The sequence below is a fragment of the Typopeltis vanoorti genome, chromosome 1 (assembly GCF_054136105.1).
Source record: "Typopeltis vanoorti isolate ZY-2024b chromosome 1, IOZ_Tvanoo_1.0, whole genome shotgun sequence".
Taxonomy (NCBI): Eukaryota; Metazoa; Arthropoda; class Arachnida; order Uropygi; family Thelyphonidae; genus Typopeltis; species Typopeltis vanoorti.
This window is the reverse complement of record NC_143549.1, coordinates 11,189,077-11,212,189: the sequence shown is the minus strand read 5'-3', so window position 1 is coordinate 11,212,189 and position 23,113 is coordinate 11,189,077. Positions and strand designations below refer to the sequence as shown.

Here is a 23,113-nt window from a genome sequence, read left to right as displayed (position 1 = left end):
ATTATTATGCTCAGATTTGGTCTCTAAAATTTGAAGAGGGTAAGTTAACCTTGGAGATGGTGTAAAGCCAGATAACAAAAATGATATAAGGACTGTACAATGTTAGTTATGAGAACAGATGGAAGATGTGGTGTGCAGGATTTGTTAGATAGGAGAGGTGATATGCTTGGGATATTTAAAGTATTCAGTGGTAGTTTCAGTATATTGCCACTGACAAGTTCTTTCTTATGAAGATCAAGAGAAAGCAGCAAGAACAAGGAGTTATCTCGGGAATTTATGAATGGAAGCGGTCAATAACATCATTTCCACCACTTTTGACAGAATGATGCATGGAATGCTGTTGCATTCCATGCATCATTCTGTCAAAAGTGTGGGGTCTATGGGATTCAGGATGACAGTGGTGTGTCTCAGGGATTGATCTTGATTCACTGTTGTTCAGTACAAAAATGCACAAGAAAAGCAATGCTAAAAAAGTGCACTGCAGGTGAGAAGAAGAAGGCTAGCCCCTCTAACGAGGTTATTGGAGTTGTGGAGGATGTTAATGAAAATGACTTAACCTCCTTTGTCATATCCTCACATGCTTTTGAGGGTACAGAGGTCTGACATAAGTCAATTTACAGGCTGAATTTAACCCTGTGAGAATGGACAGTCCTCAACAGAGTGCCAACAGCATCGAAATAGATCACTTCCAACTACTAACCATGCTCAGACTTGCTTAACTTTTTGCATGAGCCATTAGTAGTGGAGACTCTAACAATCAACTGACCTTGGCTGGCGAAAATTAACCTCCAAAATAGCAAAATTGAAGCAGATCATTAGAGAAATGATGCGGAATTACAAAAAGTCAAAAGGTGTTTAAATGAGCATAGGAAGAAAATAAAAATTAAGCAGCAAAATAAGAAACAACAAAGCAGAGAAACAATCAGGAACTAATGGAAATCAGGTAAGTGACAGTATTAGTAGAAAAGAAAGAAGTTATTTGTTATGGTGACTTTATAATAAAACATGCTTTCGATGAGTGAGTTATAACTTTGAGTTTTCCTGGAGCGAAAATTAAGAATATTAAGAAAGTAATTCAAAAAAGAAAAGAAAAGTAAACAAAATTGTAATAGTAGTAGGTACTAAAGACTTAACTATTGATAAGTTCAGTAGGAGAGAGGACAATGAAAGGGTTATTGGAAGAGGCAAGAGTGAAGGGTGAGGAAAAAACTGTCAATATTTTCCCTTGATATGTTAAAAATTATTTAAGAAGAAGCGCTTGATGGCAAAAAATTCAATGAACAGGCTGTGTAGAACGGCTAAAAGTAACTAATTATAGTGGGAATTGGTTAGACTAATATTGGAGTGGATACATTAGATAAATTATGAAATAAAATAAGTATGATTTATCACATAATTTGTTTTTATGGTATATTGACACCTTGACTGTTCATTAGAAATTCTGAAAGTAAATATTTGTTCACACAATCACTAGGTGTAAGTGCTCCCTTTTTAATTGGTGTGCATGCACATATGTCCACGGCTTAGAGGGAACATTAGTGTTAACATATCAGTATATTAATATGTCAAAGCTTCTTAGAACACAGTATATTATTGCAGGAGCTTGACAATGTTTTCCATCACCAAATTCAAAGATTCATATTTTATACCTAGAGTATAAGATGACTTCTGATTTCATTAATTTTTTTTTTTTAAACTTCAAATATCATCTTATATGCAGAGATATATGGTATACTCATTTTTAATAAAATTAACCAAAGATTACTAAATCTGTATCAAATATACACTGATTTTACCAGATTTCTTTCCTCTTGTTGCATTGAGTCGAACATTTTGAGGACCAGACATGGCTGACATGCTTCCTGATGAATGAAGTTGTGAATCAGGTAATGGTACTGAACCATCAATAAGAGGAACAAATTCTGAGCATGGTGCTGAAAACATACAAAAGTAATTTGTGAAACACAACTTTTGGATAAAATAATGCAATGTTATTATCAAACACCACAATGTTGGCAGCAATAATGGTTACAATAATGTTACAAACCTGCTTTGCATTTAAAAATGATGGTAATATATAACATATGTTATTATTGTATTATTATCATCACAAAATAGATCAAAACTCTTTATGCAAATATAAATCTCAGAGACTGTTTTTGGAATTTGCCACATCACATTCTCTTAACCTAAATATATATGGGCAACTGCACTCAACTTTTTAGGATAATCTTATTGCGACAATATCTGTACAACAATCAGAACTGATCTTCTCATCATACCCAGGTGAGATTGTAGGATTATGGCATTTTGGTCATTCCTTTCTTTGTCTTCCTCATGTTATGTTTTAAGTCACATGCATATAATCTTATCTTTGTGCCTTTGTCTTGAGAATCAATGTGAATTTTGCCTTAATAATTAAATAAAAGTTAGCTATTTTCCTAGATGTCTGTTCTTTAAAAGAGAGAGAGAGAGAGAGAAAAATTCTGTTAAGGTGTAGACTTAACAGAATTCATACAACAAACAATCTCAGAAAAATCCTGTGTGTATATATCACTATTATAATTTTTTCCCATGTATTTTTCTTTAAAGGAAAAAAAACAGACAGCTAAAAATAACAAGTAACTTTTACTTAATTATTGATGCAAAATTCATCTTAGTCACCAAGACATTAAAGACACAAAGATAAAATTATGGATATGCCTGAAAGCACAACAGAAGGAAGACAAAAAAAAAAAAAAAGGTATAATCTTACTGTCCCAACTAGTGCCCACTATTGGTACAATAAGAAGAATAATATATATATTAAGAATAATAAGATACTTTCATAATTGAGTCTCTCCTATTCAATTCAGTGATCTAAATCAACAACGTCTACAACCCAAGAGTGGCTAGACATCATTTGAATTTTTTCAGAATTAATAAAATATGTCACAGATTAATGCAACTGATTTCAGTAGTGAACTTGACAGATAAAATTTATCTAATCTGTTGAATCAGATAAATTTTATATATGACAAAATTACTGAATATATATTAAGAATAATATATATTCTTAACTGAATAATATTGGTGGCAATAAAATGCCACCAACTTAATGCTATTCAGTTTAATCCATTCTCCCCATCCTTTTTTTTCCTCTATCCTCAATACTGTTCAATTTAACAAACTCCCTCACATCTTTGCATTTATGTAATTATTGATTGTAAACATAAAAAGGACTGTTTGGTGGATAAGATACTTGCACATACACTCACTTGATTGTCTCCCACCCCAATTCTACAGCTTCCTTGACTTTGCACTATTGAACTCTCACTGAACCTTCTTAAGATAACTAATTCCAAATCCATTCAAATGAAAAACATTAGCCTTTTAAAGTCCTTTCATCCATCACTATCTTTCTCCACACATTCACAAACTCCACACTCTTCCTCCTGCATTGACTCATAATCATGGCCCTTCTTTTCTCAACTCTATCATATCGCAGCAGACTTACCATCTCTCTCTCTCTCCTCTTTCACTTGTACCAATAATTCTTTCATATCTTCTCAATGCAACATGTCATCATTAGCACCTGCAAAAATAATCATCATGCACAGTTAATAGCTGCAATAAAATGGGCTGGTGAAGGAGGAAACAAGGGCAAATGTGGATGGCATGTATTGGCAAATTAGTACATATGAAGGATAAGTAATTATTACAGTGGACCTCATCTGGTGTACAGACACAGGATAAGAGATAAGCAGAATATACAGGTATAAAAATATGTATACAAAAACAAACATAACATATCTCAGCAGTGCACAGGATAATAACTAAATAAAAGCACAGCATAAACAGATATGTATATATAAATCAGCACAGAAAAGCAATGTAAAGTGTGTAGAAAGAAATTAAAAAAAAAAAATTATAAAAAAAGTGTAAAAAACAAAAAAATATTAATAAAAAAACTGGTTTTAAAAGTATAAACACAATAAATTAAACTAATAAAACCCATATGTACATAATTTATATAAGATAAATATTGATTTGTCATTTTCATATCCCACATGTCCCGAGGGCACTGAGGTTTGACTAGGGATCCCAGACATCCTGTAAAATACGGGATCGTTTACGGACATTTTACGAAATTCATTCTTCAGAAAAGTATTCCAAAACTGAGCAAGACTGATAGATTAATAACAATATTGTCAGGTGAGAAGAGCATTACTGTATTAACAATCTATTTTAACAAATATATTGTACAATATATTTGTTAAAATAGATATACAATATATCTATAATAGTAAGTAAAAAACCATTTGAAGGCAACTTAAAGTGGCTTAATGAAAATATGCAGCCTAACAATTGGATTTACTATTTGTTTACTTATACTTAATAAAGTGAGTGCATAGTAAACCTTACCACGCACACACTTGGAAAGTTAGAATCATTTTGTAAGACTGACATATGTGATGGATGCGCATACTAAACTTTCACCCTCAGTCATAAGTGTCCCGTATTTTTTTCCAACGTATCTGGGATCACTAGGTTTGACATATGTCAGTTTACAGGCCGAGGTTAACCCTGTGAGAATGGCCAGTCCCCAGCAGAGTGCCAACAGCATTGAACAGTTGATTCCCTTCCAACTACTAACCATGGTCAGACTGCTTAACTTTTTACATGTGCTGTTAGTAGCAGAGACTCTACCAATCAACTGACCTTTGCTGGCAGATAAATATTGATACTCTATAAAATCATGATATCCTGACTGTTGTCATGATTTGGTGAAATTATAACAAACTTAAGGTGTAGAGAACATAGGAGAGGATAGATTAACTGTAAGTATGTAGGAGATATGTGAGGAAATAAACTTATCTCAATAAAGTGAAAGGATTTGTAACTTATCAAGATATGTCTTAAGGGAATGTTTCAGGGAAATGGCAACAGTATTGATATATCTGTTTAGTAAGAGTTGAGAGCACAGGTTCCAAGAGAATGAAAAGAAGGTAAAATTGTTACATTATATAAAGGTGGTGATAAGGCTGTCACTATAAATTACAGGCCAATCTGAATATCTTCAGTGGTGTTTAAGGTACTGAAGAGACTGGTAAGAACTATGATACAGAAATGGTTGATAACAACAGTATAATCTGTGTTTGTCAGCATAAGTTTGTTAAATGGAGATCATGTTTTACCAACTTATGTACTATAACAAAGTGACATATGCCACGGATAAGAGAAATGCATATATTGTGGTACACTGGTATATTTAGATTTCGCAAAAGCTTTTGATAGACTGCCACTCAAGAAGCTGCTAATTATTATTATTATTGTATCCTTCATGAACCTCCCACAATGAGTTGGCAGACTCATTGTGGGAGGTTCATTCAACTGACAACATATTTATCATACAGAACCCTGAAATCCTTAACATTTCCTGCATTAAGAACACATTCTGGTAATGTGTTCCACTCAATGACAATTCTCCATGTAAAAAAATTTCTCCTCACACCACACTCTTACATAACTTCTAGATGACCTCTGGTTTTTCTCCTCTCATCTTCTCCTCTTTTTATAATCTCATCCGGATTAATCTAATAAAATCCTATCACTAACTTAAATGTCACATCTTTCCCTCCTATTCACCAAGCTCTGCAATCTACATTTTTTTCAACCTCTCTCCATAGCCAGCAGTCCAATGTCCTAATATTGTCTTAGTAACTCGCCTCTGGATACTCTCCAATATAAACTGAAATAAAAATGAAAAACTCTTAAATAAATTGAAACAGATGAGACTGGATAACATACTAGTGAGTTAGATATGTCACTGGCTGTCAGTTACGTATCAGAATGTACAATCCCAATATGATTAATAATATATTAATCATATTGGGATGGGCTAAAATGGTGATATTCAACTGTTTGCAGAATGCAAAATTGGGGAGAGCTAAGCAGAGTCAAGCAGATGTTGTGGCCTTCCAGGACAACATGAATAGATGGTATGAGTAGGCAACAGTATAGAACTGTCAGTTCAATGCAAAGTTATACACTTTTCAAATTAACAAGAAAAAAACAGAAAGGATAAGTAATATTATTGTTATTATTATTATTTGACACCTCCAGGGAGTCCAAAGACTCATCGAGGGAGAGTGTGCCAACAGCATCGAACGATTGGCCGCCTTCCAACTTTAAAGCCATACATTTCAACCTGAATATTACAGATCATCTTCAGTGGTGACGACAGTTAATTATAAAATATAAATAAATAGATGATTTGAAGAAGTAAGAGCTGCATGATGTTATACACAAAACAGCACAAGAATATAACTGAGGAAATATTACAATATTGATAATTAATTAGCTCTATAAAGAAAATTAAAGGGTGAGTAGAATAAGACGTTTTTATATCTCAGAAAGAGAGAGACAGTCATTCTGATTTAAGTTTGGGTGGTGAAGTAAAGCTTCCGCACTTTCTTCGAACAAACATCGAAATTTATACCGATATTGATGAAGTAAGTGTGTTTCAGACATAGGATGTTGTGGTCTGTATGTATTCTGTGATGTGTCAAGCCAGATTTTTCAGTACATCAAGTTCCAATTCCTTACATTTCTGTTATCTCAGAGCACATTTCTAGTATGGGATGGAAATGGATTCATTTCCAGCACATCTCCAGGATAACTTGACCCTATTATCATCTTTGTTATCAGTCTCTGCACTCTGACCACAGTAATATTTCCTTGAAGTCCTGGGGACTAAATCTGAGCACAATAGACCAAGTGCAATCTGATCAAGGCTTTATACAATGGAATGACAACTCTTTTATCTCTGCAGGTCAGTGTCCTGTCCTTCTCTGTATTGCAGCAATCCTCTAGGTTAACTTCACCACCTTCACAATATGTTCCTTGAATTTTAGGTTTCTATTAGATCTCTTGCCTCTCCCACTTCCTCCAGTACAGTCCCTCCAACAAAGTATGCAGACTCTCATTGATATACCCCAAACTTCAAGACTTGACATTTATGCATTAAACTGAAACCCCATACATAAGCACATCTGTCCAGTTTATTCAAATCCTCTTGCAGGGCCACGACATCTGTACCATTACTAATAACTCTTTCCAGCTTCACATCATCTGTAAACAACTGAATATCCACTTGCAATCCACCTTATGATTCCACATATATGCTTTCCTCACAGAATTCTGCATATGGCTAGAAACAAACCATGTAATCACTCCATGATCATGCTCATCAACTGGAGGAAAGTGCGAAATTCCTCTCACAATTACCTCTGATGAAATGATCAGATCTAAAATTTTCGATCCTCAAGTGCTCTCCTTCACATGATGCCTGAGATAGTTATCTCTCAAGAACTAAAGAAATTCATTTTCCTTATTCCCAAATGATATTTCTTCATTCTGACCTATACTGCCATGATTAAAATCACTCATGATAATTATCCTTCCTTTGTTAACTAATCCAAGTTGTTTATATTTTCTTCTTCATGTCTACCTTATGTGAGCTTAATTCCCCTGCTATCATCAACAGCACTCCGCCTCCTTTCTTGTCCTTTCTATCCTCATGAAAAATACTGTATCATCCATTTCTATTCCTGTTATGATATCATCTTCATTCAACCACATTTCACATATTTCAGTGATTTTGAGGCAAATAAACTCAATCACTGAAACTATTTCCTCCCCTCTATTTCTGATACATCTGGCATTTATAAACAAACACAGAAGGGCATTTTTTTAGGTCTATAACCAGATCTACAAGCTACTGGTTGGCTGCAATTTCCCCACCACACCTGCTCTTTCTCAATCACCTTTATCACTATTTACTACATATATCTGCTCAGTCTCAACTTCTCCACTCACACTGCAATATACTCCATCTCCATACACATTCACTGATACTTTCAGCATCCATTCTCCCTGTCTACCCATGCTCCTCCCATTTCCCTGTTCCTCTTGTGTTCCCGTTCTCTCTTCTTTCACACTATTACTGTTTCCACTGTCAAGCTCTTCTGTCTCTTCAATACCACACTCCAGCTCTTTCACTCCATCTCTTGCATTCAGCACACACTGTACTTAAATTTAGCAACACTTTCTCCAGTACACTCACTTCAAAGCCATTCAATGCAACTCATCATGCCTGTATTATTCTATTCTTCTCTCAAACACATGCCATACATCCACAAATTGTACTCCATTCTCCCCACACAACTCTGCCTGCATACCATTCATGATTCCAGCTCTCCATCTCAACTCATCATTGTCATACGTTGGCAACACACTGACAACCTTTCCCACTACAGTGTTTTCTTTCACTCTACTCAATAAACCCCTGATATCTGCTTTTACATGCTCCTTATGTCCACTTAAATGATTTGTCCCTATGACAACCACTAGTTCTCCTGCTTGTTTCATCCTCATGTGCAATGCCTGAATTATCCTGTTCATTCTCCCTCCTGGATATGCATACCTTATGGATTCTCTCATTATCTAATTCTCTATGTATGGAATCTCCATACACTGTTATCCTGGAGTCGCTCATTACCTTTTTTATCATTTATTCTTTTATTCTATTCTTTTGTACACTTTCATTAGTTAATACTAAACAATCTCATGTCACTCTGCATATTCCTCATTTCATTTTTCATTTTCAACAAGTGTTTCATCAAATCTTGCAGTCTGACAATTTCACTCTCTGTCACTCCCATAGAATCGCAATCCCTTGTTGTGCCACACTGTACTTCTGTTTCCTCATTCCTGCTTTCGTTCCCTCCCTTATCACTAACTTTCTCTTCTAAATTCTTACATTCTTTCACTTCCTGAATTTCACTAGTTTTCATTTCATTTCCATTTCTTTCATTTGCATCATCTTTTATCTTTTCAGTCTGTTTCACATTCATTACCTTGTGATCTAATAACATATTGCACTTCCAACAAATATGTTAGCAGCAATGTGTCAAGAGAAAGGAGTGCAGTTTATTAATGTATGGAATGAATTTGAAGGAAGAATTGAACTGCATAAGAGTGAAGTACTGCATCTGAATGGTTTGGTTTGAGTCATCTGAAGAGACTTGCTCCTTTGCTCCTAGAATGGAGAGTAATGAGTGCAGAAAACGAATTTGAGCAAATAAGAAAAGAGGTGAAAGAGTAGGAGAGTAAGGAAGGAGAGATTGAAGTGGTCCTTAAGAATGAAGACATGGGTAGCATGAGTGTAGAAAATGAGAGAACAAGTGTGCAAGAAAAACAGAGAGACTCATGGTGGATACAGGAAACACAGCATGAGAAACTCACATCCTCTTGGAGCATCATGCTCCAAGAGGATGTGAATGTGTTGAAGACAAGAAGGGAATGGGGTAGCCTGAGATGTAGAGAGAATAGTTGGAAGCGAAGGTTTTGAGATAAGGAGAAAAAGCAATGGGTTAAGGAACATATGGAGAAGTCACATCTAATAAGTGGTATCAGTGAAACTTCTTATAGATCAAGGAATGAGCTATTCTGTTTATATATGAACCTTACAAGTATCAGAAATAAAGGAAATGAAATTATTGCATTTGTTGAGTTCATTCCCCCAAAAATTGTTCAAATAAGTTACATATGGTTGGATGAGGATGACATCTCGACAGGAATAGAGATGAAAGGGTATGATGTATTTTGTGAAAATAGAAAGGGTGAAAAGGGAGGGGGACTATTGATGATAGAAAATAATTATATCCATACAAGATAGAGATAAGGGAGAAGTAGTGATAGTGGTTTTAAGGTAGTATGGTGTGAGAGTTAGGTAAATAAAATCAATACTTCATTGCATGTTGCTATAGAACTGGTTGGTAATGTGAAGGGTAGTGTGCAGGAAATATATAAGCAGATTAGCCAAGCAAACAAGAAAAGGGTGGTGACTATTAGTTCTTTTGCATGGCAGTATAGATTGCAATAACAAGTTAGCAACCAAAAGTAAAAAAAAATGAGCTTCTTTATTTTTGAGGGACAACCAGTGCCGTAGCTAGAGATTTTACCACCCAGGGATGTCCCTGAGTTTGCCACCCTTCTCAATACACACCAAAAACACTACAGAAATAAATTAAAACTACATTTATTTCTGAAGTAAAATTTAATTCCAATATTCTAAAATGTTATTTCACTTGCTTTTCTGTTAGCAAAACCGTCGATGACATTGTTGAAGTCTATTTCATCACTCAGTTGCTATTCTATAGAGAGTATAGCAAGATTTCTTAAACACAAGGTACTCATCTTAGGTAATTTTTAATCAATTTTAATTTAGAAATCTCCTCTTACAAATAGCAACACCTTCGGCAATTGTGAGGAAAAATTGGCAGTAGTATTATAATATTTGGAACTGCATTCTTGAGACTGTATTTTAGAATAAACTGCAAAAGTTCAAGGGGACTGTGCTTCCATGACTCTGTTTCATTTTGCATAGCAGCAACAGAAATAAATCTCTGAAGTATTTTTATCTCAACGAGGAACTCTTCCTTATTAATGCCATCTTGATCATGATTTAGTTGACATTTGAATTTATCATTCAAAAGATTTGATGGAGTAAGGAAGGCATATTTTTCAGCAAGAACATGAAGCTAATGACATGGTGATTTCTTGGATCACTCTGTCCAGCGAAAAAAATATTTCTCTCCTCAACTCAGTTTCGTATGACAATTCAGCATCTCGTGATTCTTCACCTGCCATCAGTTTCTTCTTTCTACATTGACGATCCATGACTATCCCCAGACCACAAATTTCTTTGGCTTAAGCTACTGAATTGTTAACTAATTCATTCCTATTTTCAGTTAAAAATGCTTTTAAAGCTTCGAGTTTTATGTCACATTGTTATATATTCAGTCCTTTGGTTTGGAGCTAGACTGGTGTGTCCTTAATTTCTAGAAGAATACATTCCCACAGGCCAAGAAAGCACAGGAAGGAAAAACGATTGTAAGGCAACAAGCAGCACGCAAAACATCTGACCTGGTAACTCTATTTTTTTCTTCACCAGGTAAATGTTCAACAGCACTTAAGATTTGAGTAATTTTTTTACAACACTCACAGCATCTCCCTGTGCATTCCACTGAGTTTTTACTACAAGCTTTCCACTTTGACCAGTGACGGAAGTCAAAATATCTTGAGAAAGAAAAAAATGTGAACAAACACTCCACAGTTCCAAAAAAAAAGGTAACAGAATTCACAGCAACCGAAGTTGCGTGTACACCTGCCAAATTCAGTGAGTGATTTGCACATGCGACAAATTCTGCTTTTTCATTAATTTCTTTGATGCATCTCTGAATGCCAGTATGTTGACCAGCCATCACAGCAGCATTATCATACGAGTATGCTTATCCTGTACAATTTTGAATATCAATTCCATCGTTTTCTAATTTTTGCAAAATCATAGTTAAAATATTCTCAGTGGTTTTACCTTTTGTTTCAATGAAATCAACAAATGATTCCACAACCTTTACTTTATTTCCATAGATCATAACGTACCATAAAACTTGGCTCGTTTGATCCTTATGAGAAATATCAGGGGTGCTGTTGAATATCACAAAAAAATAATTTGCTTCTTTTACTTGCTTGATAACTTTGTTTCTTACTTTTTCTCCCAAAATTTCTATAAACTCGTTCTTAATAGTAGGCAATATATAGAATTTAGCAAACTTTTTTCCCAGCTTTATTCTTAGAATATGTTCACATAGCACTGGATCATATTTCGCTAACAAATGAACTAATTCTGAAAAATTTCCTCTATTTCCGTTGATTCAAGTTCATCATCAGTCTGGTAATGATTTCTTTCTCAGTTACCCGTAAAGCCAAATTTTGTTTAGCTAGGAATCTAATCATATTCAACAATCTTGAAAGTATCTCCTTCTACTTCTTCACTTCATTTACAACTTGTTCTTGTTCCTTTTTATCAATTGTTGCTCCACATCAGATTTTAATTTCCAACTCTTTCCATTGTGTGAAAGATTGAACATGGGCCACACTAGATTCATGGTCAAATATTTTAGGATTAAGTTTCCACCACACGTGGAAACTTAATCCTAAAATATTTGGAAGGAGAGTAGACCAACCACGACCTCACCATTTTGTGTTTCATCCTTTGATTGACACACCCTCATGAATTACTTCATCAAAATCAGAATCTAGATGTTGAACCATTGACACACCTTGATGTACCAGTAAGATCATCGTTAATCTTACTTGGCCAGAGACCACTGGAATTTTTTGTTTGTTACACTCCTTATCACTTATTGAAGATGAAGAATCACTTGACTTTGACAATGGTTTGAATTCGGAAATTGCTTCAGCAACAGTAATATTGGATTCGCGACTGAGGTATTTCAGTAGTGCACCTTCATTCTTTTTTAATTCTTCCTCCCTAGCCTTTTTCTTTTTTCTAAAGGCTGCATCACTTTCTTTTATTCGCTTATCTTAAGTAAGACTGAAAGAATAATAAGAAAAAGAAAGATATTTATAATAATTAATAATTAAATAAGAAATAATGGGGATAAATAAATAAATACCTTTTAAATGTTAGTTTGTGTAGTCTGCATGCTTAAAAAACAGTGAGTATAGTATGATAGGGAAATGTAATGGTTTTATTATATTCATATTTTATTTATTTTAGTTGTAAGTATAGTTGTTAAAAACTAGTTATTAATTAAGTAAGAAAAAGTAGTAAGTTAACATAAATAAAGGAATTGTCGAAAAATAAAATTGTGTCTCACGTGAAAATCCTCAAAAAAGCGCTGCCTGGGGCAGATCCCTCTTCCCTAGATACACCACTGGGTACAACTACCTCAGGTGGTACACAACAGTGGATATACAAGAACTGATAGTCTTGAATTTGATCTCCTCAGAGGATTTCATTATATATGAGCTGCCAAAACTCCCTCCTGATGGTCATAGGTGAATATGAAGTGATCTAGATGGTTGCTGGCTATGTGACGAAAGGGTATATATTGATCTATAAGGCAGGTGATTATGAGAAGCTCAGAAGACAGCTTTCAGGTGTAGCATGGAATGAGGAGTTGGGTGGGAAGGAGATTAATTCTGCCTGGGTTATATTCAGGAAATATTCTAGTAAAAGCCATGTTGTAAATGTAATTCAAAGATGAAGGTTAAATAACATACATGTGAAATGGATAAATGAAGAGAATAAGCATGCAATACAAAGAAAAAAAGAATTAAGGAGGCAACACAGGAGGTGTAGTAATAAACAATTCCATGAGGAATATAAAGCACAGACAAGGAAGACTTGATTGGTGAGGTTACAAAAGTTGAGTATGAGCAGCAGTCAGCTAATGAAGCCAAAAAAATTCCTAGGGACTTCTTTTGATATATAGCCAGCAAAAAAAAAGATGATTATGGTAGGATGGCACTGATTGGGGAAAATGAGGACAACTGCTGTGGAGGATATAATTGAGATACTTAATGAGTAGATCATAAAGATCTCTCATCTTTCTGAATGTGACATCGTGGAGAATTTAAGAGCAGTGAATGAGGAGGAAGAGAGAGTGACTGCGAGTGAGGAAGTATATGAGTAATTAAGCAAACTTGATATTAATAAGTATGTGGGGCTTTATTATATATCAGTGAGAATTGTGAAGGAGAATTAATGTGCTAGACAATTAATAGCTGCATTGAAATATTTGTTTATTATAAGTTTTACATTTGGTCAAATTTCAAAAGAGTGAAAGGAAGACAAGACTATACCAATTAGTAAAGGATGTGACAGAATTCAAGAATCAAATTATAGGTCAATCTGTGTGTCAGCTAATGTGGGTAAAGTAAAAGTCTGGTGAGAATCAGGATACAGAATTGGGTTGAAAACAATGGTATTATCTTAGATGGACTGCTTGGATTTGCTAAAGGGAGGTCATGTTTTAGTAATCTACTTACTTATTACAATAAGGTGATGGCTTCATTGGATAAAGAAGATAGATACATACATAGTAGTATAATTGGATTTTGCAAAGGCTTTTGATAGATTATCGAATGATAAGTTGATAGTCAAACTATAGTGGATGGGTTTGGATATCAGACTAATCTGCAGATCAAAGATTGGCTATCAGATATATCATCAAGTTGTGTATAGGGGAGAATATCCTGGAAGAGGAAATTCACTAGTGGTGTTCCTCAGGGGTCTGTTTTACAGCTGTTGCTGTTTAACTTTTGTATGTTAATGATATTGGAGAATTGGATGGGGATATTCAATGGTTTGCAGATGATGCAAAGTTGGGACAAACTATTAGGAGCAGAGCAGAGGATCTAGCTTTACCAGAGGACTTAAATAGATTGAGTGAAAGTATGGGAGTCAGAATAACAGTTAAATGTTGCAAAATGTAAATTTCATAAAATTTAGGAAACAAAGATGGGATGAAGTATTTACTCTTGGTGGTGATATATTATTGGAAATGCAGGAAATAAGAGCCTTTGTGTGATGGCAGATAATGATCTAAAATTTAGAGGACATATTGCTAAAATTATGTGGACAATACAATGAATTCTGACAATGATGCGAAGGACAATGACTTGTAGAAGTAGATTCTGGTTCCACTGTACAAGGCTTTGATTAGACCACATATGGACTACTGTGCACAGATTTGGTCACCTGGTTTTCCAAAGGATGAAGAAATGTTGAATAGGGTCTACAATCTGAAATATCAAATATCACATCATCTCAAATAAAATTTGAGATGATGCAATTTGGAGAGTCTAGTGGATAGGAAGAAGAAGAAGAAGGTTATATAAAAGATATACAAGTTAGTAAAAGGTTGTTATAGGATTAACGATGAAGAGGTTTCTCATAAAATAGTAGAGATGAGGTGAGAACAAGAGATCATCCCTCGAAGCTGTATAAGGAAGGTGTAAGCAAGGGAGCGAGAAGCAGGTTTTTTGCACAAAGAGTTTTGAATAATTGGGATGCATTGCCAGACAGAGCGAGAGAGAGAGAGGTGTCTGCAAAGAATTTGAATGTCTTAAGACACAGCATAATGAGCTGTGTATATGACAAAAGGGACCTCCTAGATGTGTCTGTTGCTCCATGGGGTCTTAGGATAAGAATAATCATATTTATTATTATTATTGTTATTCAGGCCTCCATGGAGTCAAGAGACTCATCATGGGAGGAACTTCCTAGGAAACACAAAGTCGATCATATCACTCCTTGAACTCACTAACTGTTCTTGCTCTCACCACTCTGTCAGGCAATGCATTCCGTCATTCAGCCACCCTCCATGCAAAGAAACCATTCCTCACCCTCTTGCTCACAGCTTTCTTTTGCAAATTCCAGGGATGGACTCTGTCAATGCTCCTTCCCGCTGTTCCACCAAGCGAAAGAACTCTCGAGTGTCAACCTAGTAACACCCTCTCAACAGTTTAAAAGTTGAGAGGGTGTTACTGGTTCATATGTTCATATCATATGAACATATGATATCATATGGTGTTACTGTTCATATCACCTCTCCTCCTTCTATTTACCAAACTCTGCAGTTCACATTCCCTCAACAGAACCTCATAACTAACATTCTACAGTCCTGACACCATCTTTGTTATCTGCCTCTGCACCCTTTCCATGGTTAATTTATACCATTCAAATCCTGGGGACCAAATTTGAGAACAATAGTCTAAGTGTGGTCTGATCAGGGCCTTATACAATGGAATGATAACTCTTATCTCTGCAGGTCAGCATCCTTCTCAGTATTGCAGCAATCCTCTAGTTTACTTTCACCACCTTTGTAATATGCTTACTAAATTTCAGTTTCCTATCAATCATCACCTCCAGATCTCTTGTCTCCCCTACTTCCTCTAGCACAGCTTCTCCAATTGAGTATGCAGCCTCGCATTGATGCATCCCAAACTTAAAGACTTTGTTGCATTAAACTGACACCCCCATTCCTTTGCTCATCTGTCCAGTTTATTCAAATTCTCTTGCAGTGCTGCCACATCTGCACTATTACTAATAACACTGCCAAGCTTCATCTGCAAGCAACTGAATATTCCATTGCAATCCATTAACAATGTCATTGATATAAAGGTTAAATAATACAATTCCCAGTACTAACCCTTGTGGAACCTCACTTGTAACTTTCTGCCTCCTTGATATTTCCCTACCATACACAACTTTCTGATACCTATCAGACAGCCAATCCTGAATCCAGTTGACTAACCCGACATCTAAACCCATGTGGTGCAACTTAAGTATCAGCTTATCACATGGCAGCCTATCAAATGTCTTTGCAAAACCCCAAACAAATCCTTTCCTTCATCAATTGCTCATCACTTTATTATAAAAGGCAATCATATTACTACAGCAAGAGCGCCCCATAATAAATTCATGTTGATTCTCACAGATAACATTACTCTCATTTACCCAAAGCTGTATATGGTCCTCGCTAATTTCTCCAAGACCTTAACAACTACTGATGACACACAAACTGGCCTATAATTAGACACGTGCAATCTGCTATAGCACTGTCTTACCTTCCTTGCATTTCCTGGGCCTATCCTGTAGCCAGACTGTCACTGAAAAGTGAGGTCAACGGAGCTCAGCACATCTCTCAAAACCAGGGGTGAAATACAATCCAATTCCACAGCTTTACTGACATTTAGAATACTCAGTATTTGGAACACACTCCCCTCTTGTGCCTCTAAACCATGAACCTCATATATCGCTCTAGTATTAAAACCTATTTCTCCAGGATGAAATACTCCAATAAAGTGTTCATTGAACAACTCCACTATGTCCTCTACATCAGTCACTCTATTCCCATTTTTATCCCACAATGTTATTCTACAATTATTTCTCCTCCTACTGGCCACATAGCTAAAAAATTCCCTAGGATTTTCTTTGGATCCTAATGCCAATCTCTTCATATTCCAGGTTTGCCTTAATTACCATACTATTCTCTCTCCTGAGCCTTATATTCTTCATGCATCTGCTCTCCATCCCCTCCTTATATCTCTTCCATAATCTCTTGTTCACCTGCAGTTCCTGTTTGATATTGTTTGTCATCCACTTTACACCAAATTGTGTTCTATTCTTCACTCCTAGAATACAGCTTGCTATTGCTACTAACAAATATTCCTTCACAATTTCTCAAGCACTAATGATATCCTATCCTTACAATTCCTTCCTCCATGGAACTGTCTCAAGTTGGTATCTAAGACTATTATAATCACCCGGCTTTTAATTCCACATATGTTCTCTTTTATTTGATACTCTTGCATGTCTGTTCATCTTCCAAATCAAAAAAACCAAATGGCCACTCTCTCCAACTGGGATAATAGATGTGATCTCAGTTGTTATCAGCTCTTCTGATGCTATGACCAAATCCAAAACACTTGAAAATATTGTTCCCTCTATTACATGTTACCTAAGACATTTGTCTCTTGAGAAATCTAGAAATTCCATTCCCTTATTAATACATGCATTTTCCTCTTCCCAGCTTATACTGCTGTGGTTAAAATCTCCCATAACTTTCTTCTTGAACTTGCCAAGCTCAACTGCCTAAACATCTCCATCCTCTGTGCTCCTTGGTTTGTAGCCACATCCACTAAATATCCTGTCTTTCCCATCTCTTCCTAACACCATATGCTTTCAAAACCATTAATGTCACTGCCTTCCAAATACTCCACTCTTACAGGACATATCATAAGCAGTACCGCATCACTGTGTTTTCCATTCCTATCTTGCTGAAAAATGCTGTACCCTGCTATTTCTATTCCTGTTATTATATCATCTTCTGTCAATCACACCTCAGAGATCCCAATAATCTTTGGCCAGGATGATGCTATCAGCATCACCAATTTATCTCCTTTATTCTCTATCTTCATGAAAATAAGATAAATAAAGACAACAATTCATTTCTTGGTCAATAACCAGTACCACCCAAGTCATGCAACCCCTCACCTGTGACTTCTTCATATTTGCTCCTGTCTGCTCACCATTATCCTTTGTCCAAATATCCACATGAATTTCAGACCTTTTCATTCTTATGCAGATCATTCCCACATGTGTACTGATTGCTGCTTTCAGAATCCATTCTCGTTACACCATCTTCCTGCCCAACCATCTTTTCCTGTCTAACATGAATTCCTGTTCTGAAGTTCTCATCTCCATTTATGATCACACTGGTCTCATCTGGTTCACTAACCTGCTCATTTACATTATCTCTGACTTCTGCTGATATTTTGTTTAAATTGTTATGAGTGTGTGGTTCTGCTTTCTCTCTCGTATTTTGTTTTATCTTTATTTTATATTATCTTTATACTGTTATCTTATCTTTCTTATACATACAAGCAAAACGTTTATTCTTTAACAAAATTTCTTCCCTTTTGTTCTAAGCAGTCTTATTGGTCTCCCTACAGTTTAATCACACAACAGTCTGATAGAGCTCACCCGATAAGCATTAACAAAATTTATGTTTTCACTGCGCCAGCTAATACCTAGGATAGACGGGACTCTTACCCAGGGTGGCCCTCTCAGAATGATACATGATGATTAGACCGAAATAAACCTTATACCTCCGTTCACTTATCTCTTTCTTACAGTCGTGGCTCGCTTTAGTCATTTGTGTATTTCGGTTTATCCCGCTAAGATCGTTAATATTTTATGAATGGCTGTTTGAATTCATACGACAAAACTGGTCAGGCAGGTACTTGAAAGAAACAATTTAATAAGCTTGAGGAATTATACAAGTATACATTATAGACATATTATCAGAAGTATTCTCAAGTAAAATCATAGGCTCAAAACTAATTACACTAAACGCACAATCAAACATGCATAGACCACTAATATTAGCATTTTCAACATTATCTCTTAGGCACTTGACATTCCTTTTTCAACACACGTGGTCATTAATTAACTTACTTTATTACACTGCTATTAGCTCATACAGAGATACTCGGCCTCGTAGGGCAAACAAATTTTGAATAATTGGGCTTGAGCCAAGTCAAAGACAATTCTTATAGTTCCATAATATTAGTCCATCTTATATATTCTCTTAGGGGATCACACTCTTCTATGACTGGAAATCACAATACAAAAGTCTACCTTACTGTCTCTGATCTTGTTGCTTTGTCTCTCTTCCTGCCTTGTCTGGTCATCAAGGCCTTCATGCTATGCTTCCTATTTGGTTATCTCCGATCGGACTACACGAATGGAATCTCAGCGGGAAAGATGGGAGGTGGCATGGGAACATCGCTTGTAACGGATGGCTTCTGTTTGGTTCCTCCGTCGCACGACAACGCACAGCTATCCTAATCCAAGGATATAGCTTGGCCCATTCCAAACGCTGTGACAGATGAACCAATGGCTTCCACGGCCAGCCAGGAACTTCTCCGACAAAGAACTTGACCTAAGTCCAAGAGAGGTCAGGAAACAGGACCCCAAAAAAAGCCTCGAATGGAATTTTCATGGCCTTTTTGTTATCTTTTCTCCTCTTGGTATTTCTCGACCTTCGCGATGCCCGCCAACGCGGTCACGTGTGTTTACATCATTCTATTCAGCTCCCTCTATTTCGTCGCACATGCACTTGTTTTTCTCTTCCTGGAAGGTGCTTTAGTTTCTCTTTCCAGTAACTTCCTTCCCTCCTTTTTCATGCATAATAGAGGATGGTTAAAGGTGACCCTTGAACTCTGACTCACAGGCTTTGCTACTTTATTACAAGAAACGGGGTTCTTAAGTAGATTTAACAGCTTACATTAATTTCTACATCTGGCCCACATGTATTACAGATTATATTTTACAAGCACTTTATAAAGTTTTATACAATTCCTTGTTCTTAAATTGATTTGCATTCACAAACAGCTTACATTTTATTCTATTGCCAACATTCCACATTCTCTGCCTAAGTTGAATTAAAGTTGTGACCTAAATATTTTATGTTAAACATTTCTTAGCTTATTCAGGACACAACATAGGTCCCCCCTTTCTTAGAAAAATTTTACATCTGAAAAATTCTTTTACAGCCTTCTTCCTCCAGCTCTCTAGGATTAATCTCCTTGCATTCTTTTGGTCTGGTATTATTACTATGCTCAGATGAGGTATGTTCTGCAGCCTTTTTAACTACTGTAAGCTTGAAATCTTTATGGCTATGATTTCCTTGTTCCTTTCTCTGGCTAATTTCCCTTAATTTCCTTTCCCCTTTGCTTTGATCATTTACCATCTTGACACTTGATATGAAGTGAGTTTCAGTCTGGCTATTTTCTTTGGATTTAGAAATTATTGAGGAATCAGCCTGTTCATCTATGTACTTTTCATTATTCCTCTCAGACTGTACAATTTCTGTGATGTTAGTCTCATTATGCACTCTCCTTTGAAATGATTCCTTAGCTATCCTTCCATTATTATTCCTCCTTTTTCCATGAGGGATATTTCATTTCGAGAGAAAGCGTATGAAAATCCATACTTCTCTAGAAATTTTTTTCCCAAGATGATTTGTACACCCTGGCAAGATGCCCTAGGGAGAACCAGCAAATCTTGCCAAACACTCATGCTAAATTCGGGTAAGTACAACTTTACCCTAAATTTCCTTGTTATATATATCTCTGATGCAGAGATCCCTGATAATCTAACAGGTCTTTTTAGTTTGTAACTACCTCGCCATACATTTGGTTTGATTTCTTGAAGGTAATCTTCAGTAATTACAGAGGCCCAGGAGTCAGTGTCTAGCAAGATGCTGCAACCACATCCATGTACATTCCCTTTTATTTTCATTCTTGATCCTCTTAGACGTTCATGCTTCCCTTTTTCTCTCTTCCACCATTTACTTTCGAAATTATGAGGAGTGTACTCAAATCTCGGCTCATACCTATTATTTTTATAGGAAGGTCGTTTTTTCTTAAAACAATTTCGGGCTAGATGCCCAATCTTTCGACAATTAAAACATTGAGGAGTCTCCTTTCTTTCTCCTTGTCTATTGCTTTGTTCAATATTTTGTAAGGGCTCCTCGGTCTTCTGTTCTGTCTTTGCTGCCATCTGCTTTAATGCAGCATCAAGACGGTCTATCATAGGCTGTTGAATTCTTTCTACTTCTTGCCTGATGAATTCAGTAGTCCTCTCGGTTTGCGGTATAGATGAATTTGAGGTCCTTTCCATTACTGCCACCAGCTGCTTTAGTGCAGTATCAAGACAGTCTATTAAAGGCCATTGTAGCCGTTCAATTTCTTGTCCTATAAAAGTGCATGGTTCCATATTTGTTATCCCTACTTCATCTTTTGTGATGTTTATTTTTATTTCGGCCTCTTGATTAGTTTTGACAGTATTTTCTCTTATTTCCTCACTGATCTTTTGATCCTTACTTGCCTCTATGCATGAGCTAGATTCATTCTCAATTTTGTTCTCACAATTGGAACTCTTTGTCTCCTCGATCACGTTAATGTAGTTGGCGGTAGATGCGGGACAAATGTCTCCGAGCAATTGTTCTCTTTCTCTTACTGCTGCATAGCACTCCTTCATGTTCGATATCCCTCTTCCAAAAGCTGTTTCTTTCAACTCCTGCTTCAAACTTGTCCTGAAGTGTTGGAAGATAGCCCATTCTAAATGATGTTTGTCTTCACTAGAAACACTAAAGGTATTAGAGAGAGTGAGTAGTCGGTCGTAGAAATCAGACACTTCCTCTCCATCTTCTTGTACTATCTTCCGCAGTTTTCAGAGGTTCTGCCCCCTCAATCTGTACTCTGGAATATTTTGAGAATAAGATCTCTCTGAAATCTCTGTAATCAAAGGTTCCTTTCAGGCTTGGTGATGATTGTAAAAAAGCCATGGCCTTCCCTACTAATTTGCTGCGTATTAATAGAATTAGCTGGAAATCACTCCAGCGGTTAATCTTTCTTAGTTCTTCAATATTTTCGAAAAAGGTAACTACATCATCGTTGTCTTCCCCAGAAAATTGTGGGAATACTTGCTCTAGATTTTTTGATCTAAAAAATTCCTCATTGTCCATGTTGGAACTTGTAGGCAGAGACATGTTGGTATTTTGGCTCACACTAAAATGTTATTAAATATTCTAATACACTAATGTCTGCCTGATATGAATTCAAAGACCAACTCAATGTGATTGATCTATTTACTAGCTTTTGTTTTCGTCGTATTTTGTTTTATCTTTATTTTATATTATCTTTATACTGTTATCTTATCTTTCTTATACATACAAGCAAAACGTTTATTCTTTACCAAAATTTCTTCCCTTTTGTTCTAAGCAGTCTTATTGGCCTCCCTACAGTTTAATCATACAACAGTCTGATAGAGCTCACCCGATAAGCATTAACAAAATTTATATTTTTACCGCGCCAGCTAATACCTAGGATAGACGGGACTTTTACCCAGGGTGGCCCTCTCAGAATGATACATGATGATTAGACCGAAATAAACCTTATACCTCCATTCACTTATCTCTTTCTTACAGTCGTGACTCACTTTAGTCATTCATGCACTTGGGTTTATCCTGCTAAGTTTGTTAATATTTTATGAGCGGCTGTTTGAATTCATATGACAAAACAAGTCAGGCAGGTATTTGAAAGAAACAATTTAATAAGCTTGAGGAATTATACAAGTATACATTGTAGCATATTATCAGAAGTATTCTCAAGTAAAATCATAGGCTCAAAACTAATTACACTAAACGCACAATCAAACATGCATAGACCACTAATATTAGCATCTTCAACATTATCTCTTAGGCACTTGACATTCCTTTTTCACACACGTGGTCATTAATTAACTTACTTTATACATTACTATTAGCTCATCTAGAGATACTCTCGGCCTTGTAGGGCAAACAAATCTTAAATAATTGGGCTTGAGCCAAGTCAAAGACAATTCTTATAGTTCCATAATATTAGTCCATCTTATATATTCTCTTAGGGGATCACACTCTTCTATGACTGGAAATCACAATACAAAAGTCTACCTTACTGTCTCTGATCTTGTTGCTTTGTCTCTCTTCCTGCCTTGTCTGGTCATCAAGGCCTTCAAGCTATGCTTCCTATTTGGTTATCTCTGATCGGACTATACCAATGGTATCTCAACGAGAAAGATGGGAGGTGGCATGGGAACATCGCCTGGAACAGATGGCTTCTGTTTGGTTCCTCTGTCGCACGACAA

General features: G+C 36.0%; 1 protein-coding gene across 4 annotated transcripts in view; it reads right to left on the bottom strand.

Annotated features, from left to right (window-relative positions):
* Window positions 1–23,113, bottom strand: part of LOC150109786 (uncharacterized) — a 1,408,745-nt gene that overhangs the window by 946,595 nt on the left and 439,037 nt on the right. For all 4 annotated transcript variants that reach the window (XM_090396626.1, XM_090396635.1, XM_090396653.1 and 1 more), the window contains one exon: window positions 1,797–1,934. In XM_090396626.1, coding sequence (XP_090252752.1) covers window positions 1,797–1,934 — 138 coding nt within the window. The remainder of the gene's footprint in view (window positions 1–1,796; window positions 1,935–23,113) is intronic.